The sequence below is a fragment of the Narcine bancroftii genome, chromosome 4 (assembly GCF_036971445.1).
Source record: "Narcine bancroftii isolate sNarBan1 chromosome 4, sNarBan1.hap1, whole genome shotgun sequence".
NCBI lineage: Eukaryota > Metazoa > Chordata > Chondrichthyes > Torpediniformes > Narcinidae > Narcine > Narcine bancroftii.
The window spans coordinates 80,557,099-80,577,806 of NC_091472.1; the positions used below are offsets into that span (position 1 = coordinate 80,557,099).

Consider the following 20,708-nt stretch of genomic DNA (forward strand, 5'->3'; position numbering starts at 1 on the left):
CAGGCAGCAAGGAGGGGGCTGTCAGGCAGCGGGGAGGTGAGCTGTCAGGCAATGGGGAGACGAGGTGTCAGACGGCTGTCCCTGCCCAGACTCTAGCAAGTGTTTGCTCTGTGGTCCCTCTCCCCACTTCAGACCTTTCAGATGGCAGAAGACCTCCTTCAGTGCTGCCACCTTGATATCCCTTTGCAGACACTGTAGTCTGCTCCGGAGCTGCATTCTCCAGGCGATTCCACCTAAAAATGGCTAATGACTACTTTCCTCAAAAGAATTAATGACACAAGCTATGGAGAGGGTGCCGTGGAGATTTACCAGGATGTTACTTGGATTGGAAAATAAGTTTTATGAGGCAAGGTTACCAGAGCTGGGACTTTTCTCTTTGGAGTGAAGAAGGGTGAGAAGAGACTTAATAGAGGTCTATAAGATGATGAGAGGCATAGATCGGGTGGACAGTCAGCGCCTGTTTCCCAGGGCAGAAATAGCAAACATGAAAGGACATATGTACAAAGTGAAGGGAGGAAAGTTTTGGGGAGACATCAGGGGTAATTTTTTTTTTACACAGGGAGTTGTGGGTATCTGGAATGTATTGCTAGGGATGGTGATGGAGGCTGAAACATTAGAGGCATTTAAGAGATTCTTAGACAGGCACATAGATGAAAGAAAAATAGAGGGTTATGAAGTAGTGAGGGTTTAGTACTTTGTTTTAAGGAATATATGTGTTAGCACAACATCGAGGACTGAAGGGCCTGTACTGTGCTGTAGTGTTCAATGTTCTAACTCTGGTTCTCGTGTAGAAAATTGGCAACTACAGACAACAAAGGTGATCAAAAGCTTAGAAGCAAGCCTAACTCTCTTATAACTGCACCAATGAAGCAATTAAGCATACCTGGTACTCACAAACACCTGCAAAGCCAAATGTCCCAAACATTATAGTGCCCAGAAATGTATAAAAAGTGCTGTAATTTTTACTTGTTCAACCCAAAATGTATACCAAAAACCTTGAATAAAATCTGGAATGTCCACTTTAATCAAACAATTCACATATAATTACAATTTAAAACTGTGAAGCACAGGCAATTGAAGGGAAAAAAGTGTCTTTGTCCCAAATATTATGGAGGGCACTGTAAATAGGGGAATTATTTCTTCTTTGGCTTGGCTTCGCGGACAAAGATTTATGGAGGGGTATGTCCACGTCTGCTGCAGGCTCGTTAGTGACTGACAAGTCCGATGCGTGACAGGCAGACACGGTTGCAAGGGAAAATTGGTTGGTTGGGGTTGGGTGCTGGGTTTTTCCTCCTTTGTCTTTTGTCAGTGAGGTGGGCTCTGTGGTCTTCTTCAAAGGAGGTTGCTGCCCGCCGAACTGTGAGGTGCCAAGATGCACGGTTGGAGGCAAATATCAGCCCACTGGCGGTGGTCAATGTGGCAGGCACCAAGAGATTTCTTTAAGCAGTCCTTGTACCTCTTCTTTGGTGCACCTCTATCTCGGTGGCCAGTGGAGAGCTCGCCATATAACACGATCTTGGGAAGGCAATAGTCCTCCATTCTGGAGACGTGACCCACCCAGCGCAGTTGGGTCTTCAGCAGCATGGATTTGATGTTTGCGGACTCTGCCAGCTCGAGTACTTCGATGTTGGTGATGAAGTAATTCCAATGAATGTTGAGGATGGAGCGGAGACAGCGCTGATGGAAGCGTTCTAGGAGCCGTAGGTGATGCCGGTAGAGGACCCATGATTCGGCGCCAAACAGGAGCGTGGGTATGACAACGGCTCTGTACACGCTGATCTTTGTGAGTTTTTTCATTGATTCACCATGCAGAAAGCTGTCAACATATTCCAATTCAATATCATCTAGGTCTTTATTTAAGCTGAGCTATTTTTCTGTTTACAAATTCCATTTATTTCCCTTTGATAGCTGTTAATTAAGGCTGTAAGTTACTGTACAGACCAAATAAGCCCCAGGTCTGAGCCCTAGTCAATGTTGAACAAATTGATTTCAAGCAAGTATTAGGGCAGCTACTTCAGTGTCCCTGCATTAGAAAAAGGGAAAACATATCCATTAATCATTGCAACCACCATCTCCTGTTAAATGTAGCCCAATGAACATTTTGGAAACATTGGATTAGGTGACTATTCAACTCCGTAAACAGGTGGATAATAGTTCAATTGTACCTTAACCCCTATTTTTATTCCATAACCCTAAATATACTTGGCTAACAAATAATTCTTCTAACTCAGTTTTGAGTTTTTTTTTTGTCTGCCTTCCAGTCTCTCCAGCATGTGGGACAGAGTGTGATAGATGGCCAGAAATACTCAGCAGTCTTGTTAGTATTTATGGAGATGGAAACAAAATTTATATTTCAGATTAATTAATTGCTTCCAGTTTCCCATTATCTTTGAGAAAAGTGGGAAAAAGAAAGGAATGAAAAATGTCATAAACTAAATTGTTCCCACTGCCAAATCACTTGTGTTTCGACAATCATCGCTAAATTCCTACATTACTAGAGTAACTACACTTCAAAAGTATTTTGATGGAGATAAATACCTTGGGACATCCTGAGGCCAAGAAAGGAATTATATAAATGCAAGACTTTCTCTCTTTGATGTACCTGAAACGATAGTGCACATCAACAAAAGGATTGCATTCTCAACGCAGAGCTCTTTTAAAAGTGTGAAAAGGGGAGTGACAATAATGCCTGCAGGTGTATCTCTGGTGTGCTCTTCAAATATTGGTTCTAGCTCAGTGGCTTCTGCACATGGAGTTTTCTGACTATTAACAAACCATATATGCCATTCAGTGACGCAAAAACAAAACTTCAAAGTTCTGAATGCTAGCAGAAAGGGGCAGTTAGTCCAGGGAGTCCTTGAGCTGCTGGCATTGCACTCATCGAAAGCTTCCAACACTAACTGTGGTGTGTTTTATCAGGTCAGAAATAAGTTATAAAATAAAGCTGGCACGGTTAGTGCAGCAGTTAGCGCAACCCTGCTATTGTGCCAGTGATCAGGGTTGGAATCCCACATTGTCTCTACATTCTCCCCGTGTCTACTTGGGTTTCTTCTGGGCACTCAAATTTCCTCTTACCATTCAAAGCGTACTGGGGGGTTATGGGTCATTTGGGTGTGATTGAGCAGCATGGACTTGTGGGCTGAAAGGACCTGTTCCCGTGTTGTATGTCTAAATTTTTTTTAATGTACATGGAGTCACCCGGCACATGCATTACATTGTACACTACTTCCTTCCCTTTCCTTACAGCCAGATGGTCACACCAGGTATTTCAGTAGCTTGAGCAGTGAATAAGGAAAGAAGCAAAACATGAAACTGTGCAGTCACCATGGTTGAAATAAAACCACAATATTGGAGAAACTCAGCAGGTCAAGCAAAGATAAAGATACATTATGCATCTGTTTGAGCTGCTGAGTTTCTCCAGCATTGTATTCTTACAGTGAATGAGGATAATGTCCATTCCTGCAGTTCCAGCTCCACAACCCTCTGAGATATCTTCTCTTCCAATTTAGGCTGTAGATTTCCACTGCTTCTCTTTGCACACTGTCTCTTCAGCAACCCGCACCTTCTTTCCCAGAGTCTTTCCATTACTTCCTTTTGCATTCTAAGAATTTTGCACAATCTCTGCAATTGTCTTTTAGGCCCATCCCCTTGTATCTCTTTCCAGGGCTTGATGTCAAATGACATTGATCAGAACTGTTGTGTGTGGGGTTGCTATTAAATGTCCGTATCAGAGCAATTTGCTCTTGTTATACTGGGGACCCACATCACTCCAGATTATTTAGCCTGGGTCTTGACTGAGCTGAGGAATTGGGATGCGCTGAATAAAATTCCAAGCCTTATCCCTCTGATCTAGCTGCTCGAATGATATATCTTGTAAGAAACTCAAACAGCACAGACTGAGAAATCCAAGACTTCTTTTCTCAATGTGTTCTGCAGAAATACCACCAAAATTAGAGCCAAGATCTGGATGTACCTACAAGGAGACTTTGCATGCTCTTCAAAGAGCCAACATGGAATAGATGGACCACCTGACTGCTGCCTGTGCTGTGCCCAACTATAGTCTATGATTGGAGCCAGTATATCTAAGCTGAATCCTATTATTTCCTATTCTCTTGTGAGGGATTCATCTAATGTGTCTTGTTCTGTGCTTGAACATTAATGCAGTTTTCAATGTGATAATAGGCATGGTGGAGTCATTTAGCACTTCATAATTCATTAAAAGGGCATTCTCATCTTTGTAAGTCAGAGCTAGTGATATTTTTCAGTATTTAATGCAAAGATGTAATTTACTTTGCAATGGGATAATTCATATCAAGAACCACCATTGCTTACATTTGACATAAAATGAGATATATCTCTGCTAAGCTCTTGACATGTGGGATTCCTCAGATAATTGATGATCTTCAAAGAAAACATGTACAATTCACTCATGTAAGAGACCTAATGTTGCCACCATACAATTATCTACTGTATATCTCTGTATATCTATCTATCTATATAGAGTGGCCAAACTTGCCTACCATAAGTGCCACATATGATAAACTTCAGATGTTTCAGAGCTGCAAGATTTAAAAAAAATTACATACACATTTTTACACTGACATGCACATTTTGTTATAAATATTATGAAATACATGTACATAATAATACTTATTCATCTATGTAATTTTTAATCTGCTAATTTGTATTAGTTTCAATAATCAAAAACATACCAAATATTGTCAAAATCCTGACTGTTTTCTGTGGAAATCTCTGCCCAAGGAAGCAGTAGAGGCTGCCTCATTAACTATATTTAAGATGCAGTACAGTTGGATAGATTTTTGCATTGTAGGGGAATTAAGTGTTATGGGGGAAAGGAAGAGCCTGTTTAATGGCCAGATCAGCTGTGATCTTACTAAATGTGGAAGCAGGCTTGATGGGCTGTGTGGACAGCTCCTGCTCCTATTTCTGATGTGTTCTCTTCAGGAACACTACTGCCACTGGTCTCTGCAGATATCTGCACCATTGCAGTGTCCACAGCTGAGCAGGGTGAGACCAGGGGGCCCACAGCTCTGCTCCTGCCTATACCACCCTCTGCTCCCTTCTTCCCAGTTACCGGCAGGATAGGGGAGAGTGCCTGCTAGGAGCGGAGGCTAAAGTATGAAGCAGATTAACCTTTGTGCTGACTCCCCATCCAATGGGACTTGGGTATGTCCGTGGCCACTAACAGATCATTCTGCTGCTGCTGCCTAGCTTGGTGCCTGTTTAAGGGCCTCATTGGGGATCTCCTCCAGCCTCTCCGTCTCCTTTATCTTGCTTCCCCCTGCCAGAGTTCCTGACAGACACGCCACCTTTGTGGCAGGTCAGGCCTTATCGGGGCCCTCCTGGCCCAGCCCTGGCTTCTCGGTCTCTCCGGTTGCTCCCTGCAGAGGAACCTCAACTTTGCCTGGCCCTCCTACTGCACTCCCTACATTGGCAGTGCTCTGCTGTCCTGTGGCCTGGCCCAAGTGAGGAAAACTTGATTCCAGTATGTGCTGCTTGCTCTGCTCCTCTGCAATGGCCATTCCTCCAGTGCCCACTCCCTCTTCCCTCTCCTTGTCATGCAGCCCAGGCTGTGACCATTCCAGGACCCCCCCACCCCCCCATTCCTCCAGTGCCCATTCCCTCTTCCCTCTCCTTGTCATGCAGCCCAGGACCCCCAGTCCAGCTGCAGGGATCCAGAGTGTGCGGGGCAGCTTTGGGAGCACTGGTCCCTTCTGCAGCCAATATATTTCCAAGCACAGCACATTCCATGTCAAAGAGTCACATGTGGCTTGTGAGCTATGGTTGGGTCATCCCTGATTTTGTGCGTGCGTGTGTGATGAAGCAAATGATATAATTTGATGGACTCCTTTCCACCAGCCCTACAAGTGGTTTATGTTTTCACTTCCTCATTTTCTGTCATGTATTAGTTTTCATGTAAATCTAATTGAATATTATATTACAATAAAAAAATAAATCTGGAAATTCATGCATTTTTCATGTTAAGATTATAATGAAAAATTATCCACCGGGATGCAAAAATCAGCTGCTAACCTTTTAAGTGTAATCCTTTAGGCTCCCACTGACAAGACATTGCCAGTGGCACTTGCAGCCAGTCAGTTGTCAGTGAATTAATCTGCTACCCCTTCATGCTGATGTGTCAGAACCAGGGCTCAGAAATCAGATAAGGAAATCATGTACTCTTCTCTCATCACCTGTGCACAAATAAAGTGCACCAGTTACTAAATTCCATGCAACTATGATGCAACAACTAACTGCATTTATATGACAGCTTTAATATAGTTCAAACATCGCAGTGAGCTGATTATTGAAAAAAAAGATTAGACGTCAGACCACATACCAAGATGTTAGGACAAGTGCCCAAGACCTAGGTCAAAGAGGAAAGTTTTAGGGACCATATTACTGGAATTCATAAAGAAAACGCACAGCTCCCTTTCTTATAACTCCACCAAGTTTTAACAGGGTTTGCAAAGTCCAAATTTTATCCCAGCAAATCACCCATGAAGTATGAGAAATGGGATCAACATATTTCGAACCCCCAGCTCGTCTCTGTACACCTCAGCCTGCTCAAGAAATAAGACATTGACCTTGTCATTTATTGTAAGACAGTGGTTTTGAAGCAAGAAATATTAAAATACTAAGTAACCGGGGTGGCATAACAGTGAACGCAATGTCCTTACAATGACAGCTCTCAGGATCGAAGTTTGAATCCCGCGCTGTCTCTAAGGAGTTGGTACATTTTCCCCGTGTCTGCATGGGTTTCCCACCACCAGTTGAAATGTACTGGGGGTGTAGGTTAATTGGGTGTAAATTGGGCGGCACGGTCTTGTGGGACTTTTAAAAAAAATTTAAAGTATAAAATGTCTGGGCTGATTGGAAGCTGGCCTTCTCTCAAATGGGAATAGAAAAGCAGCAGGAATGTTTTTCATTGAGCTATTGTCACACTCCTTTCAGTCGTCTGCTCAAGTGTGACAGAAGGGAGAAATGGAAGCGAGGCAGCATCCTGCCTTCCTGCCAATAGAAGATGCTTATTCCAGGATGTCCAGCACTGAAAAGAAAGCAAAAAACCGTAACAATATAAAAAGGTCATATGTTACTTTTATGAACACTTAAAAACATTTCAGGGTGATTTCTTTTTATGTCCAACTCCCACTCCAATTGAATCAGCAATGGAATTGGCACTGTGGTCCTGATATTTAAGAGGTGATGGTATGTCATTTAGCCTTGAGCTCTGACCATGACCTCCTCTGCAACCATCTAATGGAGAAACCCATTCAAGCACTTTCATCTAAAACAGTGCTTGTTTTAACCTGGGGCTTTGGAATGCCATCCAAAGGAATTCTCCGGCTGAAAGATTTTACTACATTTAGAATATCTGGACTTGATGCAAGATTTCCTCTCAGTGCTGTGTGCAGCTCAAGTAAAATCCTGTTCGTATTTCTGATTGTGGTACCTGTTTCACACTGAAAAACTTCAAAAAGGAGCTTTAATGATTCTCAGTATTTTTAAGCCGCAGCAGTTGTTGACATCTGGCACTTTCTTCGCTTATCTGGTACCTCTGCACAATGTCCATATAAAAAGAAGAGGGTTCAAGCCACAATGTGCTGTTCGCCATTAAAAAAAAAGATTATTACGACACAGTTCAAAAGCAAGGAAGTTGCATTGAACTTTTCTCAATCAATGTTTAGGTATCAGGTTAAAACAAAAAACACATGCTTTACTACAAGTACCTTTCACACCACATTCAGAATATCCCAAAGCACCTTTTCATCAAGTGAATTACTTTAGAAATGTAGTCACTGTCATAATTTAAGAATCTGGCAACCAATTTGGCAGGCAATATTGTGATAATTGTTTTCTTTAGATGTGTTGATTGAAGGATAAATCTTGGCTGCTACATTGATGAAAACTTTAAAACAGTGACATTAGATAATTTACCAACAAGATAAAGCATTCAGACTCTTTGTTACTGCCTCATCCAAATAGGGTACACAATATTCCCTCAGGTCTGCATCAGAGCCATCAGCCTGGATAGCAGTGGTTAGGATTCTGGATGGGGAATGATCTCAGAGGATTCTCATCCTAAGATGAGAGGGATCCCAACTGAGCCATAACTGGAGGAAAAGTTGGAGATGATCGACCTTTATCTTAGTATGCATGGGTCTTGGAGCAAGTATGGACAAATGGGTCCCAGAGATGGAGGCTTCATTAATTTAGAGATGTGGAGGTTAGTCTCAGAGCAGTGGATGTTGAAGAGCGATTGCTAGAGCTGCTCAAAGTCACGTGAGGATTTGATATAGTAAATAGGGAGAATTGGCATCCAACAGCAGCAGAAAAGATAATGAGATATCCTGATTGGACTGTGATAAGTCTAATAACTGGCAGTGATAAAGATCCTGGAATGCATTGTTTTAGAGGGTAGTAGAAACAGATTCAATAGTGTCTTTCAAAAGAGCTCTGGGAGAAAACTGGAACTAATTGAATAATACCACCAAAAATCTGACCAAAACAACCCATGCACTCAACATGGGAATCAATGCTGAATTTTGTTGGATTGCAGGTGGAGCAATCAACAGCAGAAGGCAATTCCCAGGGCAGATGTAACAAGCTGTATGAGATTTTCTATGTTCCTGGATCCTGGCTTACACATTGTCTCCCCACAGCCTCTGAAGACGAGCTAGTACAATAGAAAACCTAGCACATTTGGAGCAGCTAATTACAGGGCAAACTTTTTATACAATTGTATAAAAATGATTATAAACCATGCATGTTTTTGCTGTATAGGCTTCATAGCTAACTCGCCAGTTAACTTTATGCAATGTGGATATAGGGGAATGCATTGCCCATTACTAACCAATTAATTAATAACTTAACAGGTTACCCTATTCAATGAGAAAAAAATATCCACAGTCCATATAAAATAATAATACAAGATTTGTCACTTGCAGTGAAAGTGTTAAGTATATATTTTTCTGTCAGGTAAGTATTTTGCTTAACAGCCATGTGTAAAATTTGATGCATAAACTATACAGACTAATAAGATCTAGCTAGTGAGCTGAGACTCCATTCATGTGCTTCATATTATGGATTCTGTACAGACAATGGGTTCCAGAGTTTAAATGATATCTGAGCACTGCAGACAGATGATGATATCCAGATTTGTTCTTAATTCTCAGTGAGCCAAGGTGCACCCTACAACCCAGATGGTCAGCCAATGGGAGGCTTTGTGATGGATGGCCAACAGCATATGGGAATCAGGCCACCTGGTAAGGTTTTAGATTTTATTGTTCATTTGTCCTTCATGCTCACCAGTGGTACATCTTCACCTACACATTCAGAGTCCTCATCAGGATTATCACCCTCATCTTCTCCTGCACTTCAACTGCCTGCCTTGCCTTGCCTGTCTTCTATGCACCTAATGATGAAAAGGGAGAAATGGTTCCTCTCGATTTAGAGAGCCATAATCCCTCTTGACCCTGAGATCCAGGTATTAAAAGAAAGAAGGGTCTTTTTTTGGCACTATCTGTTTTTTGACTTTGCTCATTTTCTGGCATCTTCTTGGATTTTTATCTCCCTTCTAGGACCTATGAGTGGAATAGGCATGAATATGGGCATGGAGGGGCAATGGCACTACATGTAACCTTCATCTAGTTAACCAATCGCAAAGCAAGGGGGAAGTAAGTACAAATAGGGTCTTTGTTTTTACATCTTGTTTCAGGAGCCATATTTTTTCTCTTCATACATTTTTTTCTTTTTGTTGTTCCCGCCCATAGCTTCATGCTTCGTTCACTCTTTTCCAAACTACTCTTGAGCTCCCTGTCCATTTTTTTTTGTGCCTGCTCATGAATGTTTGAGTTCATTGTCAGTGACTTGAAACTTATTGCAAGTACACATGTATGTTTTATATAATAGTTAAGGAACATTTTTCCCAACGCTATTATCTGGAACTGTGCACAGTAACGCAGCGCTGGCCACATGACAAAAACAAGAACCAGCCAGAGGGGGGAGTGCGTCACCATAGCAACAGACTGATTGGCAAAATGTAAGCAGTCTGCAGCAGTGCAAGAGAGAGGAAAGAGCATGTCCCCAAAGTGTCATAAATCTGTCTAGCCACAGTTGATGCATGAGTTACATTCATACACTAACCTGTGAGCCACCAAAAAGGCAATCAGACAATGTTCCAAAAGCAAAGGATAACAGAAGCATTGACTATAATTTGAATTGAGACAAATCTCTGCATATTCAATTAGAGCCTTGAGTTATCATTTATCCTCTTTTTATCTAACCAACCACGGCAGCCTTTATTTTTGATGATGGCAAGCTGCAGAAAATAGAATTTTTTAAAAATGCTCGTCAAAATGGAGGTGGGTGCTGCAGCTATGAAGCTTAGCCCTGGCTAATTGCATATGGCTAAATTAAGTATGCCATCACGTGCAGTGTGACAAATGGATTTGACTTTTCGAGTATACAAAAATAGAGATCATTAATGCGATCCTGAATGGTTGGTCCTAGGAAAGCAAAGCCTTGTGAGTTTGCTCCATTCTGCTGTCCTTGATGATAAATGAGTGTTATTCCCCCCCCCCTTTTTAATTAAACTAACCATTTTTTGCAGTTTCCTGAAGCGCTCAGTCCCATTTAAACAACAAACCACATCAACCAATAACAAAAAAAAAAGAACCTTCCTGTCCACCACAATTTTTCTAAAGGCCGCTCGTAATTGCTTTCCTTGTGGTTGTTTCTGAAGTGAAAGCTCTCTGTTCTCATTGTCCTCTCTAATGTGGCAAACATTTTAAATATATCAAGGCCAAATGAATTCTAGATATGTGCTGTGCGTGGAATCAAAGATCAGTCTGACAATTAGCTGTGAAAAAATTCCATTGAGCTGAGGAATGCAACAGACTTATTACCTCACCATGGAAATTTCTAGCTTGGCTAATTTAAATATTGTTTCTTAGTTTCTAGGTCAATTAAATTTAAATGATGTATTATATGCTTCATGACCAATTAAATTAATAGGTTATTACAAAAATATTATCGGCTTATTTGATTATGGAGCTGTGGGTACAGTATATTTTATAAGCAATTTTCATTAGTTCAAAATTGTTCCTTTAGGCTAGATTAAGCAGCCGTTTGCTACACAGCCCTGAGCCCAGAATCCAAGGTGTTTGTAACAGTCACAGAGCCACATTACTCAGAAGCAAAGCCAATTGAACCTACTTAGCGAGAGCGCTATGCTTTCCACCCATGACGATTATGGAGCTTATAGCTCTTAGAAACAATACACCTGTCAGTTCCCATCAACCATGGCAACCCATGCAGAAGGTAGAGGCCCAGAGAAAGCAGGAGGCTTATTGTTTTAGCCCCAATTTTTCTTTTTGTATCCATCCAAGCTCAGCCAAGGGTGGCCTGAATTCAAGTTCTGCTTTTCAGACATTAGTGATCACAGAGAAAGATTTAATTAATGAACATTATTGATTTGCTTCTATTTGCCAAACAGCCTCACAGGTATGGTTTAGTAAGCATGTTTAGTGACCCTAGGCCCACAGCCCATCCCCTCAACCCCCCACCCAGGCTCCATTGTTAGAAAATCCACCCTCCAATTATAAAGCAGAATTTTTAATCGTTTTTACAAGGTCATGATCTCCCCTTTTTTTGCAACAAAAATGATGGCTGATTAAGATTTCCTTCAAATGTTGTGACCCATGGTCTGAGCACAGTGGGATAAATTGTTCCAATATTCTCCCCTTTTTTTTCTTAGTGGAACTGAATAATTAGAATTTTTTTTTAAATCACCCCACTGCAGATTTCAGCAGAAGGCTCTCCTCCAGAAGTAAGGGTTTCCATTTCAAACTGTGAAACCCACTTCAAATGTTGCTCTCCACATTTGCAATTTGCATGGTCACAGTTTCCTTTATAGTGATTTGATCTTTTAACAGTGGCTAGAATATTTGTCATTTTTCCCGTTGGTAATGTTGCGGCTAGTTGTGTTTGCAAGATACATTGAGCAACACTTTTAATCAGCTATATTTTTGCGTGTCTGTCATTCCTATATGACGATTTATATGTTCCATTGAAATTTCTCCTGAAGTTCAGATCACCTGTGCTGTTCTCTGCTTCATCCAATTCTTTCATGTGCTTTTGTGCAGGATTACAAGGTATGCCAGGAGACTACGTATCTCAGGGTGGTCCAATGGGGATGAGTATGGGACAGCCAAGTTACACCCCTCCCCAGATGCCCCCACATCCTGCCCAGTTACGACACGGACCTCCTATGCATTCCTATATTCCTGGACACCCCCACCACCCAGCAATGATGATGCATGGAGGACCACCACCCCACCCTGGAATGCCGATGTCAGCATCTAGCCCCACAATGCTAAACCCGGGAGACCCAACAATGGGAGGACAAGTCATGGATATCCATGCCCAGTAGCCGAAGGGAAATAACATCCACCATGCTGGCCTGAGGGTCAGAGACTGATTATGATGCAGTGACACGGGAGTTCTGTTCTTCACATCAACTGTGGACCATTGGGAATCCCACTCTTTCCCAGGGATCCTGAATTCAGGAAGCATCATGCAAGAGTCAACTCCTGGAGACAGGACATTCAGTTTAATTCTATTGTAGAATCACATAGGAGGATAAGAGAGAGAGAGAAGACTGTGCTAATTATAACTTGTACATGGTATTGTACTTGCTGATTATATGTCCTTTCTGATAGATTTTAAACAAAATTTATGTGAACTCTCTTCCACACTATGTGTGTTGTTTCCAAGGCTTTAACCTCCTCTGCAACTCTCCTTACAAATGCCCTGCAAATGACTGAAAACTGTTATTATCAGGATTTTTTTTAACAATATTAACTATGTCCGACAGAAGACTGCCATCCCAGGATTTCAGTCATGCAGTCTCTAGCCTGGGGCTTGAATTAGCATGTCTAATTCATTTACTCACTATATTTGAATTGGCCCAAGCAGATGTAAATCGGGAAGGATGGGAAAACTGCAGCCATCAACAATGATTAATCAGCTGTTGCAGGCAGTGTCTTAAGGAGACTGGAGGAAGATCGGAAACCAAAAGACAGTCTGTTAGACCCTGAACTGTCACATCAGAGACTCAATGTTCCTTGCACCAACGCTGACATACATCACTTTCTGTTTGATGCAATTAACCACCCAACGATCGGTTGAAGAGATTTTTGTTTTAACCAATATGTTTACACCATTTTCCGGTTTTATTTTCAAAATGTAAACGACACACACACACACACACACACACAAAACCCCATCATCGTCCTGCGTGCATTTCCTTTAATCGGTGGTCGGATCCGGGAGAATTTATGTATACGTTGTAAATAAATCCATTTTGTTTTTTTCTGTGCAAAGAAAGGACTGGAAATAATGACATGTATTATTGGAAATTTTTGTAAAAGTAGCAGTTTGGTATGAGTTGGCATGCATAAAATGTACTAAATGGGATGAGCTAATGCCTTTCCTTGTGGTTATAAACAGATGCTTGTGGATAGCATTTTTTTCTATCAAGAAGCTGAGAATAATATGAATCGCACACAGTCTTAGAGTTCTGATCGAAGCGGTTTGAATTGTAAAATAACGGAGTAAATTGTAGTCGTTTCCCTTAACTGTGTGCGATAATGAAATCTGAATATAAAATAAAAATTATTTTTGTCAGGCTGATTTCACTTGTTTAGGGGGTGCGATTTCTTTCTCTTCCTGCAGGCAAATGCAGAATAACTCAATGAAACACTCGGTGAATCGCAGGTAAAAGCGACAACAGCCGCGGCTTCACTGACTCACGGGTTGTATTTCAATGGCTGATTAAATGGGCAGGCACATTAATCCCGGCGGGCTGGCTGGTGAGTTTGGAGGCACTCGACGGGCCTCCTCTGTAGGTATTCAGCACTCGGACAGTTGGGTTGTTTTCAAAAGTACCTTTGCAAGGAGTCAACTACTTTCTTCTCTTTAATTCTAATATACTGCATGGAGCACAAAATACCGCTTTCTCTCCCTGCGTACAGTTCTTTCCAACTCTTGGCTTCCTTCTCGTCCCCCCCCCCCCCCCCCCCCCCAAAGCTTATTAAAACTGTTGCTAATATTTCCATAAATAGAGCAGAGGTCACTGCGGTGAACACGGAGCCTTCGTCCGTCGGTACCGTACTTGGGCGATCTGTGTATGTTTGCGTTTTTAATTGCCGAATCCCACTAAATAGAGAAGTTTGCGAGAGTTGAATCGGGATGTTTATAAACAGAATCGCAGGGGTGCCTGAAGATGGTGATTCTGGCTGAAATTTAAAGAACATAACGTGAATGTCAAAAGTCTTTAAGGAATAACAGCTCTCCAACGGAAGATGATCTTGCATTATAATTCATTTAGATAAAATTGCCACAAACATTTAAATACAGAGATTAGTTCCTCCTCACGCCTTATTGCACTTTCTCAAAGGACACGTTAAGTACATTTTGCTCGTGGAGATGCCGTATTCTTGGGCTGTTTCGCGTTTCCTAGCTACACCAAGACCCTCCCCGTCCCCCTCCATCAACCCGCTTCTCTCTCCGAAGAGCGGGCGTGCTGTTCTCGAGTTAGCAATGCAGCGAACGCTCACGCCGGGTCTCATCCGCGGGGGATCGGCTGTGCGCTGGGAGGAAGGGTGGGGGGGGGGGGGGGGGTGGTATGTGATTCGAGCGGCGAATTCTTGAGCACATGGCCGGGCTGCGCTGCAAGGGCGGCCTCTTAAGGCGAATTGGCGAGCAGAGAAAGAGAGAAGTCGAAAAGAGCGAAAGAGACGAGTTAGCCCGGTTAAAGGCGCCCCCCGTCCTGCAGCGCGCCGTGAACACTTTGCCCTCTCACCCGGGACAGCAGCCACTTCCCTTCAGGTGCCTCTGCCACCCCTTGGGCAAAGGGGAAAAAAGATTCTTGTCCAAGCTTCCAGCAGTGCGACTCCCTCCATCTCCATCCCTTCCCTCCAGACCTGCGCGTCAGGTGCAGGAATCGTCTTGACTCTACCTGGTCATTTAGAATATTGTTCAATAAGAGGGGACGTGAATATAATGAGAGAGGAACAAAGTACAATTTGTAACGCTCACTTTTGTGTACAGAGGGAGGGAGCGGGTTCTGCTCAAGGGTGTAGGGGGATTTTAGTCAGTTCATTGGACTGGGTGGGGGGTTTGGGGAAAAGACAGACCCAATATGTGTTTGCGAGAAAATGGGAAGATAAAAATTTACACTACCCCGGTAAACCATTTCTTTAGGTAAGATCGGTTTCCTTGACGATGTGATAGAGTCCCAACCCCCGGCATGCAAATGGTTACAGAGAGAGGGGTGGTGGGGAGAGAGAGCGAGAGAGCTCACGCTATTTCTGGACCCTCATCTATCACTGTCAGGAGATAATGATTCCCGTTGCAGCTCTTATTGATGTTTATAATTGCATTATCTCGTAAGGAAGAGGGGGTGGCGATCAGTGAATCCTGGGTCTGTGCGGTAGGGGCAAGGAAGAGGGCAGCGGTGAACACGGAGCCTTCGTCTGTCGGTACCGTACTTGGGGATCTGTATCCAAATCTCCCAACAATCGCCTTCAGCACCGCCCGCCCCCACAGACCCGGCGGAGACGTGGAAGGGTTAAGGCGCTATCAGGAAGACTCAGAAAGAGCGAGGGAAACCTGTGAGGCACAATGGTGATTCCAATGAATTCTAAAACAAAATATCAACACCGTTCGGTGACTTGACCAGCAACCACTTTCACTCTCTCTTAACCAGCTGAATTCAGTCCTTAAAAGTTTCAGTATTACATGGTTACAAGACCAGTAAGACTTTAAAAACAGAAGAACCCTCAACGTTGTTTGTTTTTAAGTTTAAGTCAAAAGGCAAGGACTCAAATGGACAGTGCACTTTAAAAGAATGTTTAATGTTCTCCCCCTTCCCCTCTCTCTTTACACCATGTGCAGTTCCGAGTCGAGGTGAAACAGTCATTTCTCCACAACTGGTTCGTTTCGAACAGGTCATAACCTCGCAGTGATGTCAAGTTTATTTCTTTCCCTTTCTCCTCTGTGTTCCGTGTGAGAGAAAGATGTATTTATGCTATTGGCTAGCACAGCACAGAAGGGAGCCTGATGTCCTAACAATGTACTTATACCCCCCCCCCGCCCCCGATCGCCAACACTCTCCCCCCTCCACCCCAAATTTCCTCTACAGACTTATTAGCACCATTCAGTGACTTGTGGGTTTGCTATTTAGATCTCGAATTAATGCCGTCGATGCGGCTCATGTTTGGTTTCTGTTGAAATAAAGTGGCCGCTCTCTGTTGCAGTAGGGACCCTCGCTCATTGCTTCCAGGGTGTATAGAAGTTTTGACTTTGACCGCGGGCCTTGGCGATGCATAATTCTGTTCGGATTGTAAATGATCGACGAAAGACCACGACTTAAAAATGCTGTAAACGTTCACCTCTCACATAAAAGTGAATTCCATGTCATATGGTTTATTTAAATTCTCTCCCTTTTTCAAAAAGTAGTACCTCTATTATTTTCCTTTCTCCTTGAAACTATACGATAAACAATACATTTGCCGGCTGAGTGTTTCGGATGTATCTAATTTATATATTTGAAACGTGGATGAGAGAAATATAGCTCATTCGGTGCTGTGGTAACTGTTATATCATATTGAAAAGTCGCTTTGCTCCCCGAATTCTGTCTTGCTTATTTACACAAGCCTTAATTTCAAGGGGAACGCATAGATTTTAAAAAAATTGGATATAATCCAATTTTGTACATTAACTATACGTGTGCATGTTCCTTTAAAAACACAGCGATTGAGGCAAAAATAATACATTTTAGATTTGCATGGCGGTTGTTAAAATATTCCTTGAAACAAGCTTCTCAGTTAACGTTGGTATCGTTCAATCTTTCAGATTGGTCACTTGTTTTTTACTGGTGGGTCTTCGTGGTGAGGCTGTCCCGCGCGGGTTGAAGCAACGTTCCCATACTCAGGTGCTGGCCGGACCACCGTCTGGTTGTTTCACAGGTGATCTGCCCATACCTCGCCTCACAACACAGAGCTTGGGGACCACCCCCCCCCCCCCCCCCCCCCCCCCCCACTCAATCTTCCACACAAAGATCGGGTTTCTGTCGACTTCTCGGTTTGAAATGCCTCAATTCCACATGTCCCATGTGAAGGAAAAGAAGAATGAATCGATCCTTAGGAACCGACACCGTTATCGGGGCACGCGAAAAACTGCTTGGAAGTGCACAACGAAATGAAGAGTTGCACGGACAGGAACGCTCTTTAAAGTTGTCCCGCGGCATAGCCAAAGCCGTCGTGATTTTCAATCCCTGGCCCGAAAGTCGAATAACGAACAAGAACTCTTTAAATGATTTGCTTCCTGCACTTTACAATCAGCAGAATTTATTTATGAACAAACAGAGCGAGCCCTGATTCTTGAATATATAGATATAGATATATGTGTGTGTGTGTGTGTACTTCCGCACGATGACAACTCCTTCACATTTCACGTTAATTGGCGCATATCGAAATTATTTTCTTTCAAGACAAATGCCAAGATCATAAATAAACCCGATTGAATTTGCGTCAGTGCTGAATATATTTTCCAAGCGAGCGATTTTTAAGTAGAGGGGAAATTGCGTTTTCTAAATAGATGCCACAAATAAAACGAAATTTAAAAATAAACTTTGCAAACGAATTTTATTTTTTTTTAAAAAAAACGAGCTGCCACGAAGGGAAATGTGTTGTTTATTCTTAATTAAGGAGAAGGCTGTTCTGAGTTCAGGTTTTGTTTGGGAGATTGCGCTGGATTGCCGAGAGCCCCTGCAATAAACGGCGGGCTGGGAATTCTGTGCGCCTTCGCGATTTCGTTCAGGGAACAGTTAGGGAGTGATTTTTATATATATCTCTCTCAAAGGAAGCGATTCCCAATGATCCTTGGCTGCCGTTGCAAAATTACGAAGCGAATAATTCCCATCCCAGGACGCTCTGCCGTTTCGACTCCAGAAGGGCGCCTGTCAACAATTATTGATGTAAATATTCAAGATTAGTAAATCAAACTGCTGGGAGCAACGAAGCAGGCGATCAGAAGCAATATTATAAACTCTACCCCAAAAAAAGTCTTAGTTGGGAGACACGGGAGTGAGGGAAATACGTTTAAGAAAACTATATCTGATTCTAATAAATCGAACGATATACCAATTCTAATATGCTTGCCCCGTTGATATTTGTGGGTTCATCAGTCTCCCCTAAATCCCAGAACACCACTGGTTCATTAATTTGAATTTACCTTCAGTTTGGGTTGTAACATTGCAATTGCCAGGCAATTGTAGATTTAGCCTTTAGTTCGTTTAATTGTCCCTTTCCCAAACTCTTAAAACAGGAACACACAGGGTGGGGGGAAGGGAGAGAGAGAGAGAGAGAAACCCCTTTAAAGAAGTGTGGAGAAACATGCCCTTCTCGTGGGGCATGAACAAGGCCAATTCAGCGCGCTAACTCGGGGTGGCGCGGAGAGGAGGAACCCGGAGCGGGGTCAATGAGGAAGAAGGGGAAAGCCGCAGTGCATTTGCAAAGAAGCAAAAGACAGAAAGAGCAGTTGAGGCAATAAAAGGAAAACGGATAAATAAACTTGGCCCTTTTTTTTGCAAACAAAAAAAAGAGCCATCGTCCAGAGAATTTGGAGTCTCGGTGAAGGAACCACGAACCGCCCCCTACCGGTAAACGGTTTAACTTAATAAACGCGCCGCAAAGGTCACCATTACCACTAAAGCAGATGGCACGGAATTGCCATCACCTCGCAGCACGGCCACGGTACTTTGCTTCACCATCACGGAGGAGGGTGGGTGCATTTAGACCAAATAAAACAAGGGCATTTAAAATGAAGTTGTTCGTGGCCATTGGAGAAAGAGGCGCGCAAGGACTTGACGAGGTTTGGGTAGAATTTCCTAATTAATTCCCCCATGCTCACTCCCTGAGCTGCCGGCTGGTTTAATATATGCATATCAGAGCAGGACAGCTGCAATGACAGGGAGCAAAATGAAGTGTCTGGGCTGTTGTTGTCAAATATGGGCGGCAAAATGTGACAACCCTTCTCTGTAGCAAGTTGTGTCAACGAAACTGTGCGAGGCACGGAGCGACCAGGTTCGAGCTTCCACGCGCACCGTTTTTAATTATTGTCGTGTGAAAAGTAGCAGGAGGTTGAAGATGGGCGAATGCTGGCCCTGACCTTATCAAGCAATTACATTCGTCCCTTCCCACTTTCGTTCTGGCCACTTCTATTCGTGCTTGGTTGTGGAAGACGTCCTGCCTTTTCAGTGTGCGCATAGGAAGAACATTTCTGAGGTCCATTGTCTCTTGTTTCCCTCCGATTTATTTTTAATGAGATTGTCTGTCTGTTAACCCCTTCGCTATTGCAAAGTTAGATTTAGGTTTTGAACAAGCGTCACCCAGACATCATTAACTCCCTGATGGTTCAAGGCATGGAGTGTAAGAACTGTGCGTCGTTCTGGAAAAATAAAGGACTTTTTGAGTGTTGAACCATTTGAAAAAAAAACCGAAGACAATAATGCAAAAGAATAATTGTCATTACACTTTCCACATTACAATGAGAGCGAAAAAAAAATCGAAATCGTCTTATCTTTGTTAACGTGGATGATTGCACTGTTAAATTGACATCTTGCTATCGGATACTTGCTCTTAGAATCTTACCATAAAGCTATAACATGATCATTTGTAATCATTAAATATGATTTAACTTACAATTGTATTTTTAAATTATTTTACATTTGCTTCTTTAAATTGTAACACAGAATTGACAACGTTGGAGCAAGGCATCCCTCAATTAATTGAGTTCATCACTTTTGTTAGGTATGAAGTGGTGTCCAGGTGTTTTGATGTTCGTAAATGGGGAATAAGCAATGCTGGATGGGAGCCCCGTAAGTGGTTAACTATTTGTTTAGCTCTCCCCAACCCCCAGCCCTCAGATCTTCTTGAGCCAGCAGCAGGAATTAAGGTTGACCTTGGCAGCTGATTGGCAAGGTCAGAGCAGACGAGGCTGCCTCAGGTGTCAGCACATGCTAGGCCAGCTCAGCTCCTCTCCACCTGATGAGATGTGATCCAATAATAGTCACTGTGTTAGCCTTTAATGAGGCACCCTGTGAGATCTTATCGGCCTCCACCTGCTCTCTGTGGTAATACCAACAGTTCCAGAGAATGTCAGAAAAGCACAACCATTTTCTTTCCCTTTTCTTTCTCATGTTCTGGGAGATTGTATTTCAGACCAATAATAATCACTGACATTCAGCCCTTCTTTGATCCAGGGACGTTCTGGGAAGAGTACCCGACCGTGAATTATGATGTAAGGAAGAATGTGAAGAAATGAATAGTTTCCAAGAGATCTACAGCCAATATCAGTGACAAGATTATGGAGAGAACTTCAATGAAAACAATCTTGTGGAGCTGTTATTAACAACAGGTACTGAAAGTTTGCCTGTTAATGCAAATTATGTGTTTTTGTGGATATTATAAACACATAAATGATCAGCTCAATTATTTTTGAAAAGTTATTTTTCACCACAATAAATATTATGTGACAACAAAATCCTTTGGGTAAGAAGATAAAAACAATCAATAGCCAAACAGATGGAATATTCAAAGGAATACTATTTCCCTGGCATA

At 42.6% G+C, this 20,708-nt stretch overlaps 1 protein-coding gene across 3 annotated transcripts in view; it reads left to right on the forward strand.

The window, feature by feature from the left end:
- Positions 1-20,433, forward strand: part of LOC138760735 (homeobox protein Meis1) — a 234,900-nt gene extending 214,467 nt beyond the window's left edge. The window contains exons 11-13 of one of the 3 annotated variants that reach the window (XM_069931758.1): positions 9,198-9,287; positions 9,603-9,698; positions 12,168-12,251. In XM_069931758.1, the coding sequence (XP_069787859.1) occupies positions 9,198-9,287; positions 9,603-9,661 (149 nt within the window). In that variant the 3' untranslated portion in view covers positions 9,662-9,698; positions 12,168-12,251. Of the gene's footprint in view, positions 1-9,197; positions 9,288-9,602; positions 9,699-12,167; positions 13,717-20,350 lie in introns of those variants that run through there. The other 2 variants (XM_069931757.1, XM_069931756.1) reach the window with 2 other exon arrangements.
- Positions 20,434-20,708: the final 275 nt, after the last annotated feature.